The sequence below is a fragment of the Oncorhynchus mykiss genome, chromosome Y (genome assembly GCF_013265735.2).
Source record: "Oncorhynchus mykiss isolate Arlee chromosome Y, USDA_OmykA_1.1, whole genome shotgun sequence".
Lineage (NCBI taxonomy): Eukaryota > Metazoa > Chordata > Actinopteri > Salmoniformes > Salmonidae > Oncorhynchus > Oncorhynchus mykiss.
In genome coordinates this window covers 19,828,894-19,856,788 of record NC_048593.1, presented here as the reverse complement: position 1 = coordinate 19,856,788, position 27,895 = coordinate 19,828,894, and the positions used below count along the sequence as shown (strand labels likewise).

At 42.6% G+C, this 27,895-nt stretch overlaps 3 protein-coding genes and 1 long non-coding RNA gene across 10 annotated transcripts in view; 2 read left to right on the top strand and 2 right to left on the bottom strand.

Annotated features, from left to right (window-relative positions):
• Positions 1-7,638: 7,638 nt before the first annotated feature.
• On the bottom strand, positions 7,639-9,766 carry LOC110509777. The gene is made up of 2 exons (XR_002471484.2): positions 8,483-9,766; positions 7,639-8,383 (listed from the first exon to the last, which is right to left on the bottom strand). It is a non-coding gene; the product is annotated as an uncharacterized LOC110509777 (long non-coding RNA).
• A 2,207-nt stretch (positions 9,767-11,973) lies between these two features.
• Positions 11,974-17,123, bottom strand: LOC110509774 (delta-aminolevulinic acid dehydratase). Of its 4 annotated transcripts, none has more exons than XM_021590871.2 (12): positions 16,940-17,123; positions 15,388-15,510; positions 15,179-15,229; positions 14,325-14,421; positions 14,074-14,209; positions 13,886-13,969; positions 13,668-13,756; positions 13,454-13,509; positions 13,260-13,347; positions 13,061-13,147; positions 12,722-12,851; positions 11,974-12,620 (listed from the first exon to the last, which is right to left on the bottom strand). In XM_021590871.2, exons 2-12 carry the CDS (start codon positions 15,501-15,503, stop codon positions 12,562-12,564), a joined length of 993 nt encoding a protein of 330 aa, XP_021446546.1. In that variant the 5' UTR covers positions 15,504-15,510; positions 16,940-17,123; the 3' UTR covers positions 11,974-12,561. The 4 variants fall into 4 exon arrangements, with proteins under 4 accessions (XP_021446546.1, XP_021446545.2, XP_036823462.1 ...); XM_021590870.2 differs by lacking the exon at positions 16,940-17,123 and adding an exon at positions 16,037-16,170; XM_036967567.1 differs by lacking the exon at positions 16,940-17,123 and adding an exon at positions 15,903-15,937.
• Positions 16,105-19,554, top strand: LOC110509775 (transmembrane protein 203). Of its 4 annotated transcripts, none has more exons than XR_002471482.2 (3): positions 16,110-16,211; positions 18,262-19,062; positions 19,464-19,554. XR_002471482.2 is itself a non-coding variant. In XM_021590873.2 (2 exons), the coding sequence occupies exon 2, from the start codon at positions 18,576-18,578 to the stop codon at positions 18,990-18,992; it is 417 nt and encodes a 138-aa protein (XP_021446548.1). In that variant the 5' UTR covers positions 16,105-16,211; positions 18,363-18,575; the 3' UTR covers positions 18,993-19,549. The 4 variants fall into 4 exon arrangements, 2 of the variants coding, with proteins under 2 accessions (XP_021446548.1, XP_036823465.1); XR_005040396.1 differs by lacking the exon at positions 19,464-19,554 and having other exon boundaries at positions 18,262-18,508; positions 18,594-18,734; XM_021590873.2 differs by having other exon boundaries at positions 16,105-16,211; positions 18,363-19,549.
• Positions 19,555-21,519: 1,965 nt separating this feature from the next.
• Positions 21,520-27,895, top strand: part of LOC110509773 (taperin) — a 28,010-nt gene continuing 21,634 nt past the window's right edge. Inside the window, exon 1 of the mRNA XM_021590869.2 lies at positions 21,520-23,788. Within this exon, the coding sequence (XP_021446544.2) occupies positions 21,596-23,788 (2,193 nt within the window). The 5' untranslated portion in view covers positions 21,520-21,595. The remainder of the gene's footprint in view (positions 23,789-27,895) is intronic.

Sequence of the window (27,895 nt, the reverse complement as noted above, 5' to 3'; positions counted from 1 at the left end):
GTCCTGTAAAATTTGGTTGGAAAACCGTCCCGGACCCGGTGATTTACCACTTTTCATTGCGGACACTGCTGTTGCAATCTCCTCAAGCGTAAATTCTTCTTCTAGACAGTCATGGGAGTCTGTATCAATTGAAGGCATATTCAAGCCATTAAAGAAGGAATCAATCAGCAAAGGGTCTTGAGGGGATTCAGAGGTGTATAGCGCAGAGTAACATTTTTGAATTGATCATTGATCTCTTTATGTATAACTGTGGTGGCACCAGACGGGGTCCTTATTTGTGGGATTAAACGTGAGGCCTCGGATTTACGGATCTGATGTGCAAGGAGTCTACTGGCCTTGTCGCCTTGTTCATAGACTTTGTATCGAGCTCGCAAGAGTAATTGTTCATCTTGCCTGGTAGAAAGCTCATCAAATTCAGATTGGAGTAGTTGGCGCTCTTTATGTAGATCAGAGGAAGGATCCGTAGCATACTTCTCATCCAATGTGGCTATGGACTCACTCAGGTCCCGAAGTCGCTGAGAGCGAACTCTGTTTTGGTTGGCTCTATAAGAAATAATTTGGCCACGTAGGTATGCTTTGAGAGACTCCCATATGGTAGAGCAGGACATACCTGGTGTTGAATTAGTTTCTAGGAATAAGGTGATTTCAGAAGAAATGAAATTGACAAACTCCTTATCTGAGAGTAAAATGGGGTTGAGACGCCATTGATAACACATAGGAGATCGCTGGGGGAACTCTAGTTCAAGCACTAATGGTGAATGGTCAGAAATAACAATACTCTCGTAAGTACACTGCCAAAGGTTAGGCAGATGTTTTTTGTCCAAAAAGAAGTAATCAATCCGGGAGTATGTTTGATGAACATGAGAATAAAAGGAATACTGTCTATCTGTAGGATGTAGGAAACGCTAGGCCTCAAACATAGCATATTTCTGAAGAAAGGATGGAATAAGTAGGGCACATTTAGATGGGCCTGTATTTGTTTGAGGACTTGTCAAGAACTGGGGACATTTTACAGTTGAAATCCCCCCCTAAAATCAACAAATGAGAATCTAAATTGGGAATAGCAGACAGAAAGGAAGAAATGAAACTTGTGTCTTCCCAATTGGGAGCATAAACACTAGCCAAAACAAGAGGGGTAGAAAACAGTTCACCGGTTACTATGACGTATCGTCCCTTAGGATCAGCAATAACCTCAGAAGCTACAAAGGGAGTAGCTTTATCAACCAGAATAGCAGCACCTCTTGATTTACTATGAAAGTTTGAGTGGAACACTTGACCAACCCAGTCCTTATGCATCCTAAAATGCTCACCAGTCCTCAAGTGAGTTTCTTGTAGAAATGCAATATTTGCATTCAAACCCTTTAAGTGTGTCAACACCCTCTTACGCTTCACCGGGTTATTAACCCCTTTGGTGTTCCATGAAATGTACTTGATCGCATTATTTCGGCCCCTCTGGGCATTCCCGTTATTCAACCCTGTCATTAGAGCATAGAATGGAAAAGCAATGAGCGCCCAAAACCCCAAGAATAACTTGTCTCAGAGTAATAATGTATGGTGGTAGATGTTTGGAAAAAGTACAGAAAAAAATAACTAAAAAAACAGAATGACAACATTAGAACTGAACAATTCAACCTCCCCCCCACCAATCCCAGACAATACCTCCCCAAACGAGGTACAAGCCTAAATAGAACATGTTCTCTTCGCACAGTATGTCTGTGAGAGTGCAGTCTTAAACCTAAACCCACAGTCCCGCTCTTTAAAGTCGCGTTTTGTTAGTGGATCAAGCAGCAAAAAGAAAGATTATGTATTAAAAACATTTTTTTTTTTTTAAAGTGAGTCCCTTGTGCAAACGGAATGACAAAAGCACCACCTGTAGATGTATATAATTATATTCCCAGTCTTATAACAGGCATTGAAAGAAAAAATAAAATATAAAAAGGCTCTCAGCCAAAAATCTAATTTGAAGTAAGACAATTAAAAATAATAGTAATTATAATAGTAGTCTAGTTGACGCTGAGACAGCTTACAACCAATACCAAAAAACTGTGTGTGCGCGCAACGTTGAACGTTTGCTGGGCATAAATGACGCTCAAAACTTTTAAAATTGAAGTGAGACCCCAAAAACCGTGTAGCCTCGGGAGACATTTACTGTTTACTGGGTCAATGCAAACGGATGCAGTAAACAAATAACCAAAAATATTTTGAGTCACTGAGACACTGTGTAAACAAACTGAATAGGTGAGCGAGACAGCCTAGAAACACAAGAGTTAAGTAAAACCTTAATACAATTCAATTAAAGTGACTGAATGCTTGTAAGGCACGCACACTAGATGATAAAAAGATTAGCCTGTTATATCTAAACATAATTGCACCACAGGTGGGTTACTTACTATCCACAGTTCGCAAGCAACAGTTGCTGAACTGTGAGCATGTTCAAGACTTCTTGATGTGACATTGAATGTGAACCATAGCCTCATCCGGAGATTCAAATGTGTAGTCTTTACCCTCATGAGATAGCCATAAACGGGCCGGGAATCGCAGTCCATACTTCACACTTGGATGGTCCCGAAGTACTTGTTTGGCCTGTCTGAAAGCTGCGCGCTGCCTGGAAACAGTGGGGAAGTAGTCCTGGTAGATGGTGAAGCTCTGGCCTTGAAAGCTCAGAGTGGTATTGCGGGCTCGTCTGAGGATCTCCATCTTCTCATGAAAAAAGTGCACTCGAAGAATTATGTCACGGGGCCTCCCCCCATCCCGGGGCTTTGGGCGCAGCGACCGGTGGGCTCGATCAATCAGGGGCTTTTCATCTAAGGCAAGAACATCCTTCAGCAGCCCTGAAACGAAATCCGTGGCGCGATGCATTTCCGCTGACTCTGGGACCGAAACAAGTCTCAGATTATTGCGGCGAGATAATCCCTCTAAACTCACACAGCTCTCCTTCACCTTTTTCAAATCCGCAGCTAGGTGTTTAACTTCAGCCTCCAGGGATGTAGTTAAGTCGGAGACATTAGTAGCGGAGGTCTCCAGTGCTGCAATCGTTGTAGTGTGTGACGCAGCTGTTGTTTTGAGTAATGTGATTGCTGGCACAGTCTCGTTCCGCAGGATGGTTAAATCTGCTTTTAAAGTATCAGAAACCTCCTGTATTCTGGCCTCAATCGTAGCAACCACCTCTGTTTTCATTTCAACTATCTCAGAGCGTAGTAGTTTGATGGCCTCGAGAATGTTCATTTCAGCACCGCCAGGCCAAGCCACACCTCCGGGTAAAGTGTGCGTCCCTGGGCCCTCAGACTCAGGAGAGGGCGTGATGAGAGCGGCTCTTGTAGGCCGGGTTTTCTCAAAGTAATGCTTTTGGCCTTATGTTTGGTCGACATGCTGACATTCGGAAGCAAAGTAGTCTTGGTTTTTAAGGAAAGGGATCACCAAATTAATATTTGAAAATAAATACGGTTCTGCTGCAAAATTCACATAAACTTTAAGAATACCACGGGAGCAAACGGAAAACACGTCAGTCGCACATGGCGTCCCTCAATCTTGGTGTTCTCTGGCAAATGCCAAACGTCCTGCACGGTGTTGGGCTGTAAGCACAACCCCCACCTGTGGACGTCGGGCCCTCATTACCACCCTCATGGAATCTGTTTCTGACCGTTTGAGCAGACACATGCACATTTGTGGCCTGCTGGAGGTCATTTTGCAGGGCTCTGGCAGTGCTCCTCCTGCTCCTCCTTGCACAAAGGCGGAGGTAGCGGTCCTGCTGCTGGGTTGTTGCCCTCCTACGACCTCATCCACGTCTCCTGATGTACTGGCCTGTCTCCTGGTAGCGCCTCCATGCTCTGGACACTACGCTGACAAGACACAGCAAACCTTCTTGCCACAGCTCGCATTGATGTGCCATCCTGGATGAGCTGCACTACCTGAGCCACTTGTGTGGGTTGTAGACTCCGTCTCATGCTACCACTAGAGTGAAAGCACCGCCAGCATTCAAAAGTGACCAGAACATCAGCCAGGAAGCATAGGAACTGAGAAGTGGTCTGTGGTCACCACCTGCAGAACCACTCCTTTATTGGGGGTGTCTTGCTAATTGCCTATAATTTCCACCTGCTGTCTATTCCATTTGCACAACAGCATGTGAAATGTATTGTCAATCAGTGTTGCTTCCTAAGTGGACAGTTTGATTTCACAGAAGTGTGATTGACTTGGAGTTACATTGTGTTGTTTAAGTGTTCCCTTTATTTTTTTGAGCAGTGTATATAGATTAAAAGCAGAAGGAGCCTTTATTTAGATCTAGGAAAGAAATGGATTGAGGAGGGAGAACAGAATTCATCCTATTTCTTTAGACTTGAGAAATTTCACTCTACAAATAACACTATCCATAAGTTAAACATTGATGGTGTTATTACAGATGACCAAAAATGAATCGCTAAATACTGTAGCAATTTTTACAGGAAATTGAATAGCTCTACATACTGTCAAGAATCCACAGATATGTTTTTTGACTCACTGAATAATGTTAATTCTATCAGTGATATAGAATCTAAACAGTGTAATGAACCCATCAAGGTTGAAGAGATTATAGTCTATCAAACATCTAAAGAACAATAAATCACCAGGTGTTGATGGAATTACATCAGAATTTTACAAATAATTTTCTGAACAAGTAGATCCCTTCCTATTTGAAGTTTAGAGAGTATTAAAAACAATGTTCTCCCTCCTACAATGAGTCAGGGGTTAATAACACTGATACATAAGCCTAAAAAATAAGTTATACTCATTGATAATTGGCGTCCAATTTGTCTTCTTAATAATGACGATAAGATATTAGCCTTAAAAATAATTAAAGAAGTCCTGGATGCAATCATTGATGAAACACAGTCTGGCTTTATGAGGAACAGGCATTTTTCTAACAATTTCAGACTAGTATTAGACATACATGACTACTCAGACCTAATACCCGAGGATAGCTTCATTTTTTAGATTTTTATAAAGCATTTGACACAGTAGAGCATCAGTTCTTCTTACACTCCGTTGAGAGACTTGGCTTTGGGGATTTATTCGGTAAGGCTATTAAGACTCTCTATTCAAATGGTAACAGCTCTATCAAATTGAAATATGGCACCTCACCTAGATTTGAGTTAAAGAGAGGAATTAGGCAAGGTTGTCCTCTCTCCGTACCTGTTTTTATTAATCACCCAACTTCTTACAAATTCTTTAAATAATAGTCCTGTACAAGGTATTTCCATAGCTGGTAGAGAAATTATAAGCGATACTACACTTTTTCTGAAAGATGCTAACCAAATTTGCATGTCGATCAATGTGATACAATCCTTTTCCAAAGCGTCTGGTCTATATCTTAACATTAATAAATGTGAACTCATGGCTGTCAAAGATTGTGTGACACCTTCATATTATGGTATTCCAGTAAAAGAAGAACTTACATATTTAGGCATAACCATTAAAGAATCAGAAGTCTAGAGGCGTAATAAATTTGAACCCTCTTAATTAAAAAAAACCCAGAAGAAGCTAAATCAATGGTTACAGAGGGACTTATCTTTAAAAGGGAGTCCTGATAACCAAGGCTGAAGGTATCTCTAGACTAACATATGGCACTCTATCTTTAAATCTTGACAGTAAAATTATCAAGGACATAGACCAGATGCTTTTCAACTTTCTTTGGAGAAACCGTACCCATTACATTAGCAACACTGTTGTAATGAACACTTAAGAGAATGGTGGGCTGAATATTCTGGACTTTACTACCTTAAATAATACATTTAAGATCAACTGGATAAAACAATTCCTAAGAAGACCCACTTCTATGTGGAATTTTATTCCTCATCATGTCTTCTCTTTTGGTGGCCTTAACTTCATGTTGGTTTGCAATTATAATATTGACAAAGTTCCAGTGAAACTTTCTGCTTTTCATAGGCAGGTTCTCTTGTCATGGTCCTTAATTTATAAACAGAATTTTTCTCCACACAGATATTATATATGGAATAATTGGGATATATTGTATAAAAAAATCTTTTTTTGTTTTTGAATACTGGTTCTGAAATAATATCCTATTGGTGAGCCAACTGGTAAATGCAGAGGGTCTTTTACTCAGTTCTAAGGAATTTTTATCACTTTACAAAGTCCCTGTAACACCTAAAGATTTTGCAATTGTTTTAGATGCCATTTCCTCAGGTGGTGCTTTATGATTCAGGAATGTGTCAAGACCTGACCCTCAGAGCCTACCTTCCATTGACCCGGTTGACTTATCAGTAGGATAGATTTGATTATTTTTTGGTCCATTCAACAACAGAGCGATACGAACCTTGTGTCAGCAGGATGTTGTATCTATCTATACCTTATGTCATGCCTTATTGGAATGGATTTATTGATAATATCTGTTGGAAAAAAGTTTGGATGTTGCCACACACATACGTACTTGTTAACAAAATGAAGGAAGTTTCCTTTAAAATTATTCATAAATATTATCCTGCCAACCATTATATGAAGGAGTTTAAGGAAAACAACTCAAATTACTCCTTTTTGTAATGACCACCCAGAAACAGTGTTACATCTTTTTTGGCATTGTATTCATGTAAGAAAACTGTGACAAGACATCAGTAGATTTATAATTGAACACATTTATGAAGATCTTCTACACTATTGTGGAGATGTACTGCTTGGATTCTTTACCTATGATAGAAATAAGCTGAAACATTATGTAATTAATTTCATTCTTCTTTTGGCCAAATTTCATATTCACAAATGTAAATTTACTACCAAAACATCACATTTTCTTACCGTATAAAAAGAAATTGAACTGTAATTTTAAGACAATTAAATACTCTAACAAAAAAGCTGTTACACTTATTCTATGCATGTCCCTTAAAGGTCCTTGTGTAATGTGATATTGTACCCCCTCGCCCCACCCCAATCGTCCTTTGTATATTATTTACACACACACACGTGTTCCCACATGTACTTCCTGTATTGATTTGTTAATAATAATTTAACAAAAAAGATGCTATGTTACTATATGCATAGCCATCTTGAGATAATTCCGATGTAAAGTGTTAGTACACTCATAACCTAAGCATTACGAAACGTATATTCGATCAAATAAACGTCACGTAGCAAATAAGCTATTACTTTTTTGTTTTTGACCAAATTCCACACTTATTGACCGCCACACAAAAACTCCTCGCTTGGTGACCGAAAAGAAACATCGCCACCTGTTGGCGAAGACAGTTTTTTGGCCAAATTATCCCTCCCTCGTCGCCTCTTCCTCTCTGGGATGAGCGGGAGCAGGGGAACTTCCGTAGGGGTGGAACGGCCAAGAGACCAGGGGCCTTATTTATACACGCTGCGTAGGCACAAAAGAAAGCGTCACTTTCTAAGCAAACTTTAGAATTTATATATATATAAAAAAATACGAACTTGACTGGAGAATGTGCGGTTCTCCACGGATACTTTGACCCACAGGTACGCACATAAATTGGAGAAAGTATAACCCGCGACTCCGATGGCAGAAGGATGAAACTCGAGAAACGATTCGAAATTGATACCATTGTGTAAAATAAATCGAAATATTACATATGAGTTCTCTGGCGAGCACACAAAAAACATGACTTAGGATAATAAATAAACGGAGACATGTTTTCGCAAAAGAACCCCTCAAATTATGTTGTACAGTTTAATCGGGAATCATATTTAATTGAATCTATAATTATTAAACCATACTTGAATGTTATGAAATGTATTCTCATAAATAATAAGGTGAACAGTAGGACAAATTACGTTTAAACTGATGCTGTTTTCAATGCCTCAGTCGGGCAGATAGGTCACATGTTCGTTGTGCAGAACTGTCAATGTGATAATGGCCCTGTCATTGTCAGTTACAATCAGGGTAATTACCACACCTGACGGTGTTACGCAATTGGGTAGCTTTGACAATCAAATGGGTGGGTATAACAAGGCATGCAATTACAATGCGTAATGACGCACAATGGCTGCATTAGTACTGTCAAAAGATTTGGCGAATGGAAGATTTACTGGCCAATGAGTGGCTTATGAGCAGGTTCCAATTACCAAGAGCTGTTCTCTTGGATCTCTGTCTTGTACTGGGCCCAGCTTTACAGAGAAGCACCCATGTAACAGTGTGGCTTCCGTCCCTCTCCTCGCCCCAACCTGGGCTCGAACCATGGACCCTCTGCAACTACTTCAAGGTCTCGGAGCGAGTGACGTTAATAGCGTCGATGGTGTCTCTGGGTTTGCAGGACTGCACGAGGTGCAGTGGAGACGCCAGGGCTGGGCGCACTCAGCTCTTACTCGGCTGCAGCGCCACCGGGCACTCAGCTCTTGCTCCGCTGCAGCGCCACCGGCCCGCTGGAACACTCAGGGACTAGAAACAAAGTCACAATTGTTTGTGTAAATAAAATGTTGAAACAACTTGAATGCATCTGGTTTACTCTTTTCAAACAAGGGGATACTAGTTACATACCTGGGTCATCCCGTCCTGCATGTCCGTGTCCTCCTCCGTCGCTACTCCACTCAGGTGGGATTCCCCTATAAAACTGGCAAGTCGCCCATTAAGGGGGTTGGGCTCCGGTGTCCCCTTTCCCCCGCTCGTGGCACAAACACTGTCTGTGTACGGCTGTGTGCCTTTCGGCCTCCACTTTTGTCGGACCACGTCTTTTTTTTACCTTCTGCATTCACAGCGTCCGCCACATGCTGCCACTAACGCTTTTTGGCATTTGTAATGCCCACACCTTGTCCACCAAACAATATATTTGTTCTTGCTTCAATCTCCCCTTCAAGAACTTCGTGAAATTGTTTTTTTTTTTTTGCCTTTCTGTCGTGCTTTGCCGTCAGTATGGCTGAACATTAATTAGGGGCGTTTCACTGACTATTTATAGGCAACTATGAGCGTTAAGAGGGTGGGACAAGACGCTCGCTCACGTGCGCCAAATTTCGAGTTAATTATGATTTGTGAAGGGTAACCGGCGTGGGACATGCGTGCGCACTGTGTTATAAATCATGTGCGTAAGCACATTCTGTGTTTTGTCCGTACGCCACCTTTTGAGTGAATCCTCCGCACAGTTTTATAAATGAGGGCCCAGAGGTGTCAGAACAAGTACTCGGGTCGGGGTGTAAACGGTCTATAACCCATACAGTCTATGACCAAAACCATCTTCTGAAGCCAAGCCATGTTGTGACTCAGCAAAATGACGATTATACAGCAAATAAGTCTAATAAACCAGTTTGGTTTACTCAATATTTAACCAAAATAAGAGTTATGCACTATTAAATTAATTCAGTAATTTAACAGTGTTCATTGCTCATTAAAACAAGACACCTATAAGAGAATGGTTTGTATTTTTTTCTCCATTGGCCAAGGAGTTACAACCTAAAACGTGATCGGAGTGGTATCTTACCAGGCTGTCATATTGCTATGCTGGTTGTCCTTGTAGGTAGACAAATTTGCAGGATTGTGTTAATAACCTGAACTGTGATCTACTGTAAAGGTCTACTACACAATTTTGTGTATGAAAATGTAGAAGGGGCAATTATAGATAACAAATAGACCTTTGAATTTCACTGGGTGCAAAATAAACATATTTGCTGTCCTAGTGAAGGGCCCTAGTATATATTCTATAATAATGTCAAACATAGAAAGATGAGCTTAAAACTGTTTAGGGCTGCAATCCCGCTAACAGGATCGATATGACAACAGCCAGTGAAAGTGCAGGGGACAAATTCAAAACAACAAATCTCAATTAAAATTCCTCAAACATACATGTATTTTATACTGTTTTAAATGTAATATTGTTGTTAATCCCACCACAGTGTCCGATTTCAAATAGGCTTTACAGCGAAAGCACCACAAACGATTGTTAGGCCACCACTAACTCACAGAAAAACACAGCCATTTTTCCAGCCAAAGAGAGGAGTCACAAAAAGCACAAAGAGAGAAAATGAATCACTAACCTTTCATGATCTTCATCAGATGACACTCATAGGACTTCATGTTACACAATACATGTATGTTGTTTGATAAAGTTCATATTTCTATTTAAAAAATCTGAGTTTACATTGTCGCGTTACGTTCACTAGTTCCAAAAACATCCAGTGATTTTGCATAGCCACATCAAATTTACAGAAAGAGTCATCATAAATGTTGATGCAACCGCTGTGTCAGATTTTTAAAAAAACTTAACGGAAAAAGCTAAACATGCAATAATCTGAGAATGGCGCTCAGAATTTATTTTTTATCCGCCATGTTTGAGTCAACAGAAATAATATTATAAATATTCCCTTACCTTTGATCCTCATCAGAATAAACTCCCAGGAATCCTAGTTCCACAATAAATGTTTGATTTGTTTGATAATGTCCATTATTTATGTCCAAGTAGCTACACCTGGACAAAAATAACACCTATGTGAGAATGCTATTCATTGACTACTGCTCAGCGTTCACCACAATAGTGCCCTCCAAGCGCATCACTATTGCTAAGGAACCTGGGACTGAACACATCCCTCTAACTGGATCCTAGACTTCCTGACGGGCCGACACCAGGTGCTGAGGGTAGGCAACAACACATCTGCCACACTGACCAACAACACGGAGACCCCTCCTGTACTCAGTTTACCCACAACTGCGTGGCTATGCATGACTCCAACGAACAGAGCGGCACGTCTTGCTCTTCATTGTAATCAGAGGGCTAATATAAATACTATGCATGCCAGTCGCTCTTCGCTAAGAGTTGAGGAGAGACTGAATTTTTAAAATATTTTTTTACAAGAAACGTTAAATTCCAAATTGTTTGCATACTCAACTTACACACAGCTCTGGCACACACACTTACCCCACATGCCACCCCACATGCCACCAGGCGTATTCACAGTCCCCAAATCCAGAACAAATTCAAAAAAGTGTACTGTATTATATAAAGCCATTATTGCTCAAATGAACAGAATCTGGTTTAAAAAAACATAAAGCAACACCTTACGGCACAACGCCTCTCCCCTATTTGACCGAGATATTTTGTATGTATTTATATGTGGACTATGTGTGCTGTTTTGAAACGTATGTAGTTCTGTTGTCTATGTCATGTTACTTGTTTTGTGTGGACCCCAGGAACAGGAGCTGCTTTTGCAACAGCTAATGGGGATCCTAATAAAATACAAAAATCATTAAGCTTGCTAATGACTCCTGGTGGTAGGCCTGATCACTGACGACGATGAGGGCCTATAGGGAGCAGGTCCTGTCATGGTCCAAACACAACCGTAAAGAAGGCATGACATTGCCTCTTCCCCCTCAGAAGGCTGTAAAGATGGGCTCTCAGACTCTCAAAGTCATACAGCTGCACAATTGAGAGCATCTTGACTGGCTACATCACTGCTTGGTATGGCAATTGCTTGACATCTGACCGTAAGGTGCTACAGAGGGTAGTGAGTGCACACGTTCCAGTACATCACTGAGGCCTAGCTCCCTGCCATCCAGGACCTCTATAACAGGCGGTGTCCGAGGAAGGCACTTAAAATTGTAGTCATAGACTGTTGTCTCTGCTACCACATGGCAAGTGGTACCAGAGAGCCAAGTCTAGGTCCAAGAGGCTTCTAAAACAGCTTATACCCTCAAGCCATAAGACTGCTGAACAGTTAATCAAATGGCTACCCAGACTATTTACATTGATCTCCTATTTATTTAGCACTAGCTCTATGCACTCAATGGACACTCAAACACACACACTTTTACATACGCTACTTATACTCTTTATCTATCCTGATTGCCTAGTCACTTTTACCCCTACCTACATGTACATATTACTCCAATTACCTCAACTACAAAAGTACCCCCCTGCACATTGACTCAGTACTGGTACTCCTATATACTGTAGCCTCATTATTGTATTATTTCCTTCAAGTAAACATTTAACGGTAAAAAATTGAACAAAGTTATACGTAATAAAACCAAAGTAAGTCTATGGACCATATTTCAAACTCGATTGTAGCTTTATTGTTGTTATCCAAAAAAATGTGGATATTGGATAGGTCCATTTACCCTGGTCAATAAGAGCTTTACAGGTTTCTTAACCCAACCTTACAAACACTAGTAAATATCAGTGCTGAAGCCAGAGTGGCTATTACAGAAGGCACAGAATAAAATAGAAGTAAAATAAAAGTCCATAATTACTCAATTTGGAAAACTATAGAATAGTAAAAAATACCCATAAACCCACCAAGACAATCAACAGATAGATGAAAAAACGGGACTGTAAAAGCTAACATTAGGCTAACCCTTCAAACCTTATTTGATATGCTGTGGTTACGAGCTAGAAGAATACCATCTTTGGTGAAAATTTGTGGTTGCTGCACATGATAAAAAAAGAGTCCCAGAATAAAATATCAATGTTATATAGAAAAATAAACTGTAAATTAATGTATGAAGATAGATTGCCTGTTCTCACATGTCAGTTTGGCTTCAGTAGACCCCATTTGTCAGTGTAGTTCAGCATTGAACAGCTTGGTAAAAAGGAGCTAATCGCATGTCAATCCGTAGGTCCATCCTTCTGTCTGTTACTCTTTCAGCCAGGTGAGCAGTTGAGGTGCGTAGTAGGTGATGATGATGTCAGCACCTAAAGGGAAGAATATAAAACTAGAGCAGTAGAACTCATTCTTTCTCTATAGAGAACAGAGCACTGCTCCTCCAGACCCAATGACTTCCTTCCCCTCTCACCTGCCCTGCGGAAGGCGGTCATAGACTCCAGTACAGCGGTGCGCAGGTCAAAGGCTCCAGCCTGAGCTCCATGCCACAGCATGGCAAACTCCCCTGACACGTTATACACCGCCAGTGGGTGATTGGGGTGCTGGAAGGGAGCAGAGGAGGGTGGTGAGAAAAATATGGAGCAGGTAAAAGCAGAAGGGTTTTGGAGTCTTCATAACAACTAATGATAGACTTGTGTGTGTACCCTTGGATGTGAACTTAATGTTTGGTTATTTCGCTGAAACTATCGATACTGATCCTGAAGCCTGAAACTCTAACCATGCAGAGAGAAATGAGTCAGAACATACTAACCTTGTCTTTGACCTCCCTCACTATGTCCAGATAGGGCAGTCCTGGCTTCACCATCAGCATATCTGCCCCCTCCTTGACGTCTCTGTCCTGAGAGAAAAACATAAACAAAACCTCAACCACCTGGGTAAATTGACTAGCTCTGACAAAAACACACTCTCTCTACCTTTCATACACATGCATGCAATTCAGACACTCTTACCACAGCTCGCAGTGCCAGGCCCCTTGCACCAGGTGGCAGCTGATAACAACGCCTGTCTCCAAATGCTGGTGTGGACTGTGCTGCATCTCTACACACACAAAAAAAAACAGAGCTTCCTTAGAGCATCCTGTCAAATAATAACTGGTAAGTAAATGCCTTTTCTGTCCATACTTGGTTTTACAATCATTAGTTACCTGAAGGGACCATAGTAACAGGAAGCAAATTTAGCACTGTAGCTTAGTACTGAAACCTGGGGGGGAAGGAGGAAAAACATAACTTTTTTTCCCCAGGAGATTCAACCTTAATGGCTTCTTTACTAAGGGTTTCCTTATGGCAAATGCTTTCCTTTCCTTATTGAGTTCATATGAATATAAGGTTATGTACAAACTAGTGCTACCAATCTGTTACCTTGTTGCCCATGTCATTGGACATCAGTGATTGTTTGATGGCTCCCACTCGCCCATCCATCATATCAGAGGGTGCAATGATGTGACAGCCTGTACGAGACGAACAAGAGATCCCATTGACATGGGTGTGGTGCCCCATTGAGCAGTATCAACATCGGTCCAGTACCCTATTTTTAGAAGTGAGTAGATAACAGAGGGGGGAGGAGTGACCAGACTCACCAGCACGTGCGTAAGCCAATGCCACTTCTGCCAGACGCTGGCAACTGGCACCATTGTCCAGAGTGCCATCCTCCCGCAAGATTCCTGAGGGCGAATGAGAGTGCAGTCTTATAACACTGTAGTGTTAATCAAAGGAAGTTAGATTTGCATTTGTTGTAGGCGAAAAGATGTGATAGAGAGTGACTGACCACAGTGTCCATGTGAGGTGTAGGGACAGAGGCAGACGTCACAGGCCATCAGCAGGTCAGGGAACAGAGAGCTTATCTTCTTCACAGCCAATACTGCCGGAGTATCACCTGTGTCTGCACCCGAACCCCTCTCATCCTGAGAAGAAAGGTCAAAGTTATGACAGTGTGCAAGGTTGCAGTCATAAGCCCTTCGGAGTTGATGTGGTGGCAAAAAAAAATACACATTTTACGAGTGCATATACTTTATGCACCTTAGCGATTTTGGCAGGCACGCCGAAAATCAGCACACACTTCAAGCCTTTCTCCACAAGGGGGCGTAGCATGCCTTCCAGTTTATTCACTCCATATCTGTTGGGAGAAAAAGAGATTGAGGGGGACACAGGGAATGGACAAACTAAAGTGCTAATTCAATACCACTTTGAGGCAAGCAATTACAAAGTGGCACTTCATTATCAATGCACTGGGATGCATTTGATCTCTATAGCCTAAAATAACATTTGTTTTGGTCAACAAACCAAATCAGACTGAGTGAGAGAACTATTAACAGTCATTTCAACACTGACACATAATAGTTTAACCTTTATTTAACTAGGCAAGTCAGTTAAGAACAAATTCTTATTTTCAATGACGGCCTAGGAACAGTGCCTGATTTGTACCTTGTCAGCTCAGGGATTTGAACTTGCAACCTTCCAGTTATAAGTCCAACGCTCTAACGCTCTAACCACTAGGCTACCCTGCCGCCCCTAATAGCAAGGCCTATTTTATTGTAACCAAATGGTGCATGAGCAGGGAGGGTTGTGTGGGACAAACAGCTAACGGATTCTCTCCTTATCTGGATCCACCCTGCCTCACAGTACTTATCTGGAGGTCACAGCCTTGATCTCAATGGTTCCCATCCCCCACTCATTCCCACTCTCAGATCACTTTGAAATAAAGACTTTGAATAAAAATGATCTTTCAAAGTAATTTATGTTTTAAAATTTGATTACAACAAATGACACATTAACAGGACATTATGGGTATTCAACTACTGTACCTAATGTAGATAAGCAATTACCATAGATGAGATAATCAACCACATGAACAGGTTATCTGGAGTCATTACCTGGCCTGGCCTGGTAGACTAGCGATGGGCTCCACAGCATCAGGACTGTCACTGTTGGAGAAAAGAACAAGAAAGCTGCCATGTCATAAAAACACATAGCCACTCAGATATAGCCCACAGTATAACTGACTTTGACACAGGGGAATCTGGCATTTGTATCACAACATCAATTCGACATCCTAGTGTCTGTGTGGAAGAGGACCCATTACGTGACGAAGATGGGGTAAATAAGATTCTCAGGTCTCAAGTCTGAGGAGCAGCTCTGCCAGCATCTGAGTGTTGCGTGAAAATAGCCACTGTGGAGGAGAGAATCAACCGGCTGCATCTTTGCGCTGAGAGAAAGAGAGAGGTTTGACAGTGTCACCTTTATTCACCCCCACATTTCTGAGATTTAGGCTATAACCTGACTTAAACTAAACAATTGGATGATCCTGAGTGACAGCAGTGATAATGCTTGCTTTCACACAGCTGGAGGCAGAATAATTGCTCACATTTATGAAAGCCCATTGCAGATCCCTTTAATTCTATAATTTCAAGATCATTGACATTCAAGGTCTACATTTATGAGAACTAAGCAAAATCCGATGTAAAACAACAGTTTTATATCGGGATGTGACGAACGACAGATGTAATGAACGACAGAAAGCTAACTTTGACTATCAACAATCATGTGCTCAAATGGGCCAATGATACGCTCCATGCACCACACGACTAGAAAACACACTTGCAACTCCTCCTGGTCATATTCCGCAGATTTGTAAACCTTGCAACATAAAAAAAACGTAACTTGTCGGCATTAATTTACATACAACAATGTTAACTCTACTAAAATAAATACATGGATTTCGGTGTTCTTGCCTTGTACAGTACGTACGTCCTCCTTGACTTGCACTAGACGCAGACACTAACCAGCCACCTCACTGCACAAATTGTTCCGTAAACGTGCAAGTTCCCGCGATAGTACACGGTAGATTTAAGTGACGGAATGAAAACATTATGAAAAGGCTAACCTGACACTTGAATCGGAATTGAGGTAAAAAAAATATGAAAAAAAGCTAAACCTTGTCATGTCCTATAATAACCCATATTACTTGACACATGAACAGATGGATAACGTATCTGTAGCTAGTATGAGATAGTAAGGGCTACGAGGTAACTTTAGCTAGCTAGTTGTTGATTGTGCGAGCACTGTAACCACGTACTTTGCTGTAACGTTACTGTAGCTCAGCTAACGTCAACCTAATGATCTGACAATACAGCATTTTACCAGCTAGCTAGACTGTAACATTATCGGGAATCGTTTGTGAGCGATTGTTGTCAGTTAAAACCATGAATGTAGCCAGGCAGTTAGCTAGCTGGCGAACGATTTCAACCGTCACCATAGTATATATAGTCAGTCGTCTTTGATCACGACTCAGTCTCATTACATTACACATAAGTAATTGGACAAAGGCGTCTTGTAGGGGGGAGTTTTGTGAAGATCCCCAACGCTCGGTCTGAACATTAACATGCATTGCTTGCCGTACGGATTTGGACGCTTAAGGACTTATCTTTCATATCAGCAAGAAAAAGAAAAAAAAGGTTAGTGTTTGGGCCAGTAATCAATAGGTTGCTAGGTCGAATCCCCGAGCTGACAAGGTAAAAATATGTCGTTCTGCCCCTGAGCAAGGCAGTTAACCCACTGTTCCCCAGTACACCGTCATTGTAAATAAGAATTTGTATAAACCGACTTGCCTAGTAAAATAAATAAAAAATACACACCTTGATAGGGTTAGTGTTCCCACGTGACCGTATCTCCACGTTACAGCGCTTGTTTACGGAAGACAGTAGGCGACCGCCTGCGCTAATTAGCTATCTAGCATGCTCCGAACAGCTGTGTGAGCATTGGGCCGTATGTCCACCAGATGCACATGTATTTTGCCATATGTTGTTTTTGCCAGATGTCTAGCCCACATTTTCCGTACTTGATGCACATGTGCTTCGCAAGGCTGGAGAATGGTTTTCAGCAGGGAGCACATCTTCGACCAAATCTAGCTAATAATTAGAACAGATGAAAATTATTCTCCTATTGACCTACTGGTTTCATTGGCTGGCAGAGCTGCCGACTGATTGGGGCGCACAAAGGCTCATTACGACAGTTAATCTAGTTCGTTTCTATTCTTCTGTCACATTAATCTCTAGCAACATCAATACATTTAACTGGTTGATCCCAAATAGAGTATTACTGATTTCACTAGTTTACCCTCACATTTCTATGTGAATTTGGTCGTTTCGTCCAAAAAGTTACATATTGCAGCGTTAAATTAAAACCTGTTTTCATGAATTTTTACAATATAACGGCAGCAATATATATTTTTTGATACAACTCCCATCTGATGTTGACATTAGGATAATATTTGAGAGCACTAGTTTGCTCTAAAGTGGTTATAGCTTTGACTGCATGCTGGCAGTGAATTCAGTGGCTAACTACACTACAAACATAATTTTGCCAGGCTCCTGTGAAGCAATTGTAATGTCCATCACAACGTACACAATAGTTTCCTGATGAGCAAGGGGTAGTCTGTTTTAACTTAATTTTGTATTAGAAACATTGTTTCGGATCATTTTGAGGGGATTTCACTAATTATTTAATGGGGAATTGGGCTTACCTGGAAAATCTTTTCCGAGTGTTTATTGAGAATCGATTCACGTTTAGATGGAGTATTTGGCTGTTTTGGTTGCCAGAACCAATTAGATTCTAACAGAACATGTAAGGTCCTTGGACTATAAGGAGTAACGATAGGTTCCTTTAGTCCATTATTGGGATACTGTCATCAACCCTTGATATATTGTAGGCTATTTGTGAAGGACACATACTACTAGACTAACATTAGTCTAGAAGACAGAATGAGATTGTAACAATGTTTGCAACTTTTGGTAGTTGTTCCAATCAACTTCACGCTTGTTACAATATAGCTTGGTAAAAGGGAAGTGAAGTGAATACTGTCACTTTGTTGATGTTTACAATGTAACATTAGGTCAATTTCAATACATTGTAAACTGTTGTCATGCTCTGAATAAAATGTCTATGTTTCTAAATAAAGGCAGAACATCTTGATTCCATGAAGACATCCTCCACATGTGAAGCTCTTCATTGGCTCACAGTATTTCGTCCTCTCTGCCCCCACTGTCTTCAATGATGTAGGTGTGCTTGATCGTCTGTGCAGCAGTTCCTTGTTAAGGGCCATTTCCTATTGCCTTCTGTGGATTTCTGCCCAGACCTCAATGTCTCCCTTCCCTCACACTTTACCACCCTGAGTCTGGAAACGTCACATCTCCTGAGTAGAACCAGTGAGTCTACCCCATTCAGTCCCTGGTTGAACAGTCCACCTGAATCCACTCCCTCCACCCTAAGGCCATGCTGTTCTCCCTGCAGGAGCTGGTCCAATGGCTGGGCTTTGCCACGTTCGAGCTCTTCCTCCACCTGGGGGCTCTGCTGGTCTTCAGTGTGCTAGTAGCGCTGCGGGCTGACCTGTTTACCCCTGGCATGAGCTGGTGGCTGGTCTTCGTCCCTCTGTTTGCCGCTGATGGCCTCAGCACCTACTTCACGGCTATTGTATCCATCCGGCTGTACCAGGAGAATGAGAAAAGGCTAGCAGTGCTGAGGCTGCTGTGGGTGCTGATGGTGCTCGGCCTCAAGCTGGTGTGTGAGGTGCTGCTGTGCCAGAAGTTGGTTGAGCAGGAACAGGCACGCGACCTGTGGTTTGGTCCTATCGTCTCACCGCTCTTCATCCTCCTGCAGCTACTGATGATCCGCGCCTGCCGTATCAACTGATTCCAAGGGCGGTGTGATGAGGGCAGGAGTCGTTTATCAGCCGTAGAAGATCCAGGTTTATTCATACTAGGTGACTGTTTTAATTAACTGAATATTGAGAAATAGTTTTGTACTAATGGCTGGAGAGATGAGGGTCACAGGCTTCCCCTCCATTTTTAACCTTGTCTGAGGACAGTGTGACAGAATGTGTTTTCCATGAGCAGTCCTTTGTCAGTATGGCTCTCCTGGACATTGCTTCCTGTGGATACCTTTTTTTGTGTTTGATCTGTTATGGACCTCTTGCTCAAGCATGTATTGATGGCCTCATTTTATCCTTCATTGTAATTTATTTCCTGATGTGATGCGGGAGAGGGACATTTGAGAATTGAAGTAATTGGTCTTTTGAATTTGGTAAGACTCTGCAGCTTTGTTTGTTTTAGCCCATTTATTATGTTCTTGTTTTTGTTACCCTTGTTGTGTTTCTCTATACAGTACCAATCAAAGTACCTTATCCTCTGCAGCAGATGTAACTCTGGGTCTTCCTTTCCTTTGGCGGTCTTCATGAGAGTGCTTGATGATTTTTGCGACTGCACTTGAAGAAGCTTTTCCGGATTGACTGACCTTCATATCTTAAAGTAATGATGGACTGTCGTTTTTCTTTGCTTATTTGAGCTGTTCTTGCCATTATATGAACTTGGTATTTTACCAAATAGGGCTATCTTCTGTATACCACACCCCTACCTTGTCACAACACAACTGATTGCCTCAAACGAATGAACTTTTAACAAGGTACACCTGTTAATTGAAATGCATTCCAGGTGACTACCTCATGAAGCTGGTTGAGAGAATGCCAAGAGTGTGCAAAGCTGTCATCAAAGTGTGGCTACTTTGAAGAATCTCAAAAATAAATTGTTTAACACTTGTTTTGGTTACTACATGATTCCAAATGTGTAATTTCATAGCTTTGATGTCTTCACTATTATTCTAGAATGTAGAAGATAGTAAAGATAAACCCTTGAATGATTAGGTGTGTCAATTTTTGATTGGCACTGTATGTGTAAATAAACATTTGAGCTGGTAAAGTTTATCATGCAATATTATTTCAGCTCCTCAAAAATCTATGAAACATTAATCAGTCAATTTTGGATCAATTCTGAACAGACACAATACCGTTGTGTCTTTTGTAGACTTGGATATTTGGTACAGTATGTTCACTGTTATCCCTTGTGATGACGAAGTGTGACCACGGTGTGTCGCTATTTACATTGAAGATGGGAGTGGTGACCGACTCATCAATTTCCGATGCCCAAGTCAACATTGGGAAGGACATTCAAGTTATAAAACTAAAGCAAAGTTCACATGGGCGTGAGTTCATGGAAGGAAAAGTCATAAGCGTAATAAAATAAAATATTTTATTTAGCTGTTTGACCATTTTGGGCTCATCAAGCACTAATCTACATTTTTTTCTCCTGTTACGTGGATGACAGTGAATCGAACATGATCCACTCACCAACTATAGTCTAACAGGATTCCATCTAATGTTCTTCCTAAATAACTTGTAGATTAGTAGCAGGCATAGCCTGTCATAATTAATTATATTATATCTAAGACATTTTTCTTTAGAGGCAACAGCAATAACTTTTTTTTGTTTTGTCTTGGACTTTCCTCAGATGAAAACCTCAGAGCTTTGTTATTTTTAAGCACAGCATATCAAAAAGAAGTTTAAAATATGGAATTGAACTATTTTGCGCTCTTTCTCTAGGCACACCACAGATAAAAACAAATTACAAAAAAAATCCATTGCATATAGGATGCATTTTTACAAATCATTCTATAACAGAATTTACGACTGACTGAGACTGCTCCATATAACACACGACTTTCTTCAGTGTCCGTCCGTATGTTAATGTCTCCTTGGGATTCACGTTTCGTAGTGGCAGTGCAGTGATGAATGTTTGATGAGGAACAATAGTAATCTCGTACATGCTGTACTCAGAATAGACCTCTGTAATACCGCCTCATTTATTTCGTAATGCATTTATCTCAGGATTATTTGTCAGGTGGTATCATCAACCTCTTGCTGAATAGATATGAATAACTATGCTATGACATGGGTCTTTCCATAGGATGCTACAGCAAAGCCTACACGTAAGTAACGAGTGACTGATAGGCGACAATTTTCTCACCCTGCCTCACAATCACTATCTTTACATAGCCTTTCATCTTTTCAAACAATTTGTTGGTTTACTTTCCATGTTTAGTTCATGAATTCAATTAAAAATTAAATCCATAATGTTATTATTTTAAAAAACAATTTAGTTGTCGATACGGGATCTTAAAATAACATGTATTCACTGAAAGGGTTAATCAGTAAAAGGGGGCTGAGCTGAGTTTCCTTGACTGACAGGTCCTCTTTGCCTACTCAACAATAGAAAGAGGAGGGATTTCCTTTGGTGGGTGTTCTGTGAAAAGGGGGTGTATTCTAAATCGATATGAGCAAATGAGGTTGCTTCTTTGGGCGCAGATCTGAAGAATGACGTAGGTTTACAGGTGCAGAGGGCGGGTCAGGAGTCGCGGAGGGAGGGAGAAGAACGTAGAAAGACTGAAAAAGACCGTGGGGATGTATGTGTGTATACTATAATCGGCGCTGCAGGTACAGCGACAGACAGAGGATACAGCTTTCCGTCCCATTCGGGGAATACAATCTCCCAAACCCCGGAGATATTACATTTCTCCCCCAAATGTCTGTTGGAGGAGAAGTCCGTGTGCTCCGCCAGGAGGCTGGGCAGGAGAGCCCGAGGATGCCGGCCTGGAAACGAGAGATTCTCGAGCGGAGGAAAGCAAAGGGCGGCGCGTCTGGAGCAGGTGCAACTGAGCCTTGCCCAAGCGCGATCTTATCGCGGGTTAATGGCGAAGTAACGGGAAACAGCAGCGCCTCAAAAACAGACAATGGAACCAGTGCTAATTCAGTTCGGAACTACACCATCACTCCAGCGAGCCAGCATTTTGCAGGCAAGCGTGGCAGCGCCCCCACGTCCCCAGAGCTCTCGCCGGTGAAAACAAACAAAGACCCCTGGACTGCCACCGACCCTTATGACTCGGAGAAAACGGTAAGCGATGGCGAGGGACAGGAAAGCCTGGTTCTGCAGGACAGTCTAGGCCCATTGCAGGAGAACCCCTTCATCAAACTGGAGAAGGAGCGAAAGAAACAACAGGACAGGGAGAACGCCACTCGTCCAGTTCAGCACATACTGGAATTGTATGGCAGTGTTCCTGGAATTCGGACTATACGCGCTGAGAATATCATTATCATAGAATCCGATCCGGATTACTTTCCGGAGGCGAGTGGAATAAAAAGCGAGTCTTATCTGCAGCAGAATGGGAGCAGTTACAGCTCCCTCAACGACCTCTTGGACCGGAGAGGCAGTGGGGTTACCGAGATACGGGCAAAGGAGGTGGTCATTTATGACACCGCACTAAGCCGGAGCGAGGAGAATTTGAGCACGTTGGGTCGTCCTGGTCACGAGGCCGCATTCGAGACAGGAGAGGGTCATGGCAGGGTGAGCCGCATGCTGCAGAAATTCGACAGCAACTATGGAAAATTGCAACCCAAGTCTCGCAGCACAGAGAACCTCCTGGACTTGGAAACCAGTTCAAGCAGGCCAAGACAACGACCCAAGCCACAGCCAGATCTGGTGCCAAAATACAAGTCACAAGCCCAGCCTAGCTCACCAGTCCGCACCCTAGGTAACGCACAGTTGTCATCCTCAGTCTTCCTCAGCTCCCAGTCTTCCAAACCAAAGCCACAGCCCCCTCGCTGTGAGCCTGACAGCACCACTTGCTCTGCTGGACCCGCTCAGTCAGTGTCTTCCTACCGCCAGCATTTTGAGGTGAGTGGGGGCCGCAGTGTGGTGGTCAACCCCATAGAGGAGGCAGAGGGGTCCCAGACCAAGCCTTTCCGAGAGAGAGACTGGGAGAGCACAGAGGTGCCCTCCAAACCCAAGGTGCCATTCTCTCCGGATACCAGCCATGTCGAGTCCCCTGCCAGTCCCACCACGCCCCCGATGTCTCCCCCCTCGCCTGGATTCGAGATCTGCCCCTCACCCCGCCCTGACCTCTCCCTGCTGCCTGCCGGGGACATCCAGGCCCGTGCCCTTGCCAACCTGCGTCTCCAGTCCCGCAACTCCTTCACAGTCTTCCCCAAACGCCACAGAGCCGCCGCCTCCCCGGGCAGCACGGCCCCCTCCAGCCCGATTAAGTCTCCTCCCTCCCAGAGAGTGGCAGAGATGCCCACTCTAGGAGTGCCAACCCCTGTCACCCCTCCACCCAACCCAGCAATCTCCAAGAGTAAAGCGGAAGAACGGGATGAGGTGAGGGCAGCCGGGCTAACCAAACCAGACCCACCCACCATCACTGCGACCCCCTCCCCTCCAGTACCCTTCCCAGTCCCCTCTGTCCAGTCGCCACCTCCAGAGGAAGCCCCTGCTGACCAGCTACCTGTCACCAACATAGATGACATAGACGTGGACCCCTCGCAGCCCGTTGCCCCCAGCCCCACTCCAGTGGTGCAGAGGCGGAAGGGGAATACCTTCACTGTGGTGCCTAAACGTAAGTCAGAGCCTCAGCCTGGCTCTCCAGAGCCCCAGGAGCCCTCCGGAGGGACCCAGACGCCCTCCACGCCACCACAGGCCCCTTACTCCCAGTTGGGCTCCCTGCTGAAGAAGCGCTACCCTGCCGTGGAGGATATCGAGGTCATCGGTGGGTACCAGTCCCTGGGACGCTCCTGCCTGACCAAGACAGGCTCCACTGGCAAAAAGGTGAGAGATGATGCCCAACTGAGTACTTCTATTATACATCAAGTGAACATCAGCAGAGCTCTTTTTACACCAATAATGTAACACTCATTAATTAATTTCTCCATTCAAGATTTGTCATTTAGTATAATTCAACACAATATGTGTGTATGCAAATCAATGGACTAGGCTAAGCATAGAATTTAGGGCTGTTTTTCTGCCCATCTCATTACGGCATGCCTTTGTAGATTGTTTAGTGTGTGTGTGTGTGTAGCTAAAACGGGTTGCTGAAATGTGCGATAGTTTCAGGATCTATTGCATCTTTAGTAGTACGATTGAACAAGGCAGAAGCCGCTGTTCATAGCACCAGCCTTCAACATGGTTTGCAGCATGGAGATGTTGGTGTTTTTGTGACCAGGGTTGGAATCCATACTATTTCCTTTCATACCCCTCCTATACATTTCAATTTATGAATTGAATGTCCCCCCCAAGATGGAGATCAGTGTTTATTGGCATTTACCTGAGATCTATCCTATGTACTTGGCAGTGCAGCACTGTCTCTGTCGTATCCTAATCCTTTGGTCTCTAGGTATTACCAGTCTCCTGCCCTCACTCCTTTCAACCTCAGCTCCGGTCACACCCAACCAGGTTGAGCGTGTGTGTCGTTGTTTGTCCCTGGCCAGATAGAGAACACAGGCAGTAATGAGGCCAGGCCCCTCGGAAGCATTCAGTGTTTTTGTCCTCTGAACCCTTTTGAATTCATTAGGCGTACTAAGTTTGGGTTCACCGAATTCCCTCGCCTTTGTTGTTTGAGCATGCGTGCTTCTCCTCCCGGTCATCATTTCACATGACCAAGGCTTCTCTGGTTTTAAAGCTAGGGCAGGGCCGGAAGCAATTACAAAAGCATCAAGTGTAGGCCTATGTTATTTGTGTGGAATTCCTTGGCTATGTGAAACCAGCCTGGCTGAGTTTGGTTTCCTTTTCAGTATAAAAAAAAAAAATGTATGCTCTTTTTCCCATTCAAATTTTAAGAGGTACTGAGCTTGCCGGATATATTTTTTCAAATGCATCAATATGATGAGAGAAGAACTTGAACAGAGTGTATCGCCTCCTACTAGGCTCTTAAGTTTCTCAAAATAACTTCCACTCCCTTATTTATTGGCCATGGTTGCTGGTTCAGTTCTAAAGGTTGTACTTCTGCTATTTTGTTGTTGATTCCGCAGAATGTTGGCGTTAAATCTCTGCTGCGCTCTCAGATCTTTGACTCACTCAAATAAGGCCCTTACGTGTACCTAGTCCAGCTGTGACCATGTATTCTTTGTGTTGGATTATCAATCTTGTCCTCTGCTCCTTTCCTGTTTTGTTTGATCTTCTCTTCAAGGAGTGATACTTGTTTATGAAGGTCAAGTGGAGCTTTTACACTGCACCAGTTTGATTTGCATAAGGAGAAATCTAGGAAGTCCTTAAAGTATGGCGCATGCTTAGATTGAGTTTATAATTCAACTGGCCTAGATTCTCTAGGAATTATAATGGATTGTGTTACAAAGTGTCTCGCCCTAATAACATGGTTATAGACTAGTGTTCAGTACCCTTTGTTGTATTTTCTCGTAAGGTCTACTACATGGTACTTCCCTGTCATTGAATAGAGATGGAGCTGGCAGGAAGACATGACAATGGAAAGGGGAGGAGTGGCTGGTTGTTTGTGAGGTTGGTGACCAGCTAGTATGGGAAACAGGAGACAGCCCATGTGTTTGTGACGTAACAGGCAGAGACCATTCTTGCCGTTTATGTTCTTTCTGCATATCCATGTTGCCATTTTCCATGTGTTTGCTCAGTGGAAGGCCTGGGCCTTGCCCTGCTCAGCTGTGTAATTGATACAACACATTAGGTAATTATGTCTTCAAGTTGATGATTTAGAGGTTTGGTGACTGTGCAGTTCTGTCAAGTACTGTTGTGTGGTAGTAATGCCAGTCATTCCAGACTACAAATACTGTATTCAACTTGTGAATAACCTTGGTTCAAACGGAAAATAGCCTGTGACAAGCTGATAATACCCAATTTAACCTAAATACCCATAGAGGTAAGCTCCTGGCTGTACTAACGAGATGTTCTGGTCGTAGCCTAAAGGATTCGTCTATTTTCAAATGTACATGCCTCTCATAAGGCCTAAACCTTTTCCAGAAACGTATCACTGAAAACGTAGAACCTTTTAAAATGCTTTGATCCCTGTCTCTTTTGCACTGAATTCCATATTTATCGATCAGTGAACATAAAATAGCAGTCCCACTTAAAACCTCTAGCTCGCTTCCCCATTTCTAGAGGAATCATCATATTGTTGTCTCAGCAGAAGGCCATGTCACTCGGCATCAGGAAGTGAGTGGAGGGGCCTGTGACTGTCAGCTGTGTTGGCTGTCTGATGGTACACTCATAACGTCTGTTTGTCTTCCAGGCTGATCAGGTAGCAGCTGTCTGTCAGCCCGGTTTGTTTACTGTTCATTACTGTTGAGTTTAGGGCCTGTTATCCGGATATGGGATTGCTGATGAGTAGTATAGGCTACTATAGTTTAGACCCATGCTGTCGGCAGCAGGTAGCCTAGTGGTTGAGAGCGTTGGGCCAGTAACCGAAAGGTCGCTGGCTTGAATCCTCGAGCTGACTAGGTGAAAGATCTGATATGCACTTAAGCAACGCAACCCTAATTGCTCCTTTTTAAGTTGCTCTGAATAAGAGTGTTAGCTAAATTAATCAAATGTAGTGCGTGTGTGTGCATACGAGAGGTCGACCGATTAATCGGAATGGGGGCCGATTTCAAGTTTTCATAACAATCGGAAATCTGTATTTTTGGGCGCTGATTTAAAAAAAATATATCATTTTTTATACCTTTATTTAACTAGGCAAGTCAGTTAAGAACACAATGACGGCCTAGGAACAGTGGGTGGGTTAACTGCCTCGTTCAGGGGCAGAACGACAGATTTTCACATTGTCAGCTCGGGGGATCCAATCTTGCAACTTTACAGTTAACTATTCCAATGCAATAACGACCTGCCTCTCTCTCGTTGCACTCCACAAGGAGACTGCCTGTTACGCGAATGCAGTAAGCCAAGGTAAGTTGCTAGCTAGCATTAAACTTATCTTATAAAAAACAATCAATCATAATCACTAGTTAACTGGGTAGCCTAGTGGCAGGGTAGACTAGTGGTTAGAGCGTTGGAAGGTTGCAAGTTCAAACCCCCGAGCTGACAAGGTACAAATCTGTCGTTCTGCTCCTGAACGAGGCAGTTAACCCACCCACTGTTCCTAGGCCGTCATTGTGTTCTTAACTGACTTGCCTAGTTAAATAAAGGTAAAAAAAATATTTAAAAAACTACACATGGTTGATGATATTACTAGATATTATCTAGCGTGTCCTGCGTCCTACTTAGATACAAGTATCTAAGTATCTGAATGAGCGGTGGTAGGCAGAAGCAGGCGCGTAAACATTCATTCAAACAGCACTTTTGTGCGTTTTGCCAGCAGCTCTTCGTTGTGCGTCAAGCATTGCGCTGTTTATGACTTTAAGCCTTTTTTTTTATGACTTCAACTCCCGAGATGAGGCTGGTGTAACCGAAGGGAAATGGCTAGCTAGTTAGCCCACGCTAATAGCGTTTCAAACGTCACTCGCTCTGAGCCTTCTAGTAGTTGTTCCCCTTGCTCTGCATGGGTAACGCTGCTTCGATGGTGGCTGTTGTCATTGTGTTGCTGGTTCGAGCCCAGGGAGGAGCGAGGAGGGGGACGGAAGCTATACTGTTACACTGGCAATACTAAAGTGCCTATAAGAACATCTAATAGTCAAAGGTTAATGAAATACAAATGGTATAGAGGGAAATAGTCCTATAATTCCAATAACTACAACCTAAAACTTCTTACCTGGGAATATTGAAGACTCATGTTTAAAGGAACCACCAACTTTCATATGTTCTCATGTTCTGAGCAAGGAACTGAAACGTTAGCTTTCTTACATAGCACATATTGCACTTTTACTTTCTTCTCCAACACTTTGTTTTTGCATTATTTAAACCAAATTGAACCTGTTTCATTATTTACTTCAGGCTAAATTGATTTTATTGATGTATTATATTAAGTTAAAATAAGTG

Coding starts and splice junctions, on each gene's coding strand:
- LOC110509775 (XM_021590873.2), top strand. CDS start 18,576: ATGCTGTTCTCCCTGCAGGAGCTGGTCCAATGGCTGGGCTTTGCCACG.
- LOC110509774 (XM_036967567.1), bottom strand. CDS start 15,922: ATGACCAGGAGGAGTTGCAA. Junction 15,511..15,902: donor ATGACCAGGAGGAGTTGCAA/GTGTGTTTTCTA, acceptor TCTTTCTCTCAG/CGCAAAGATGCAGCCGGTTG. Junction 13,348..13,453: donor TGTTACTATGGTCCCTTCAG/GTAACTAATGAT, acceptor TTGTGTGTGTAG/AGATGCAGCACAGTCCACAC.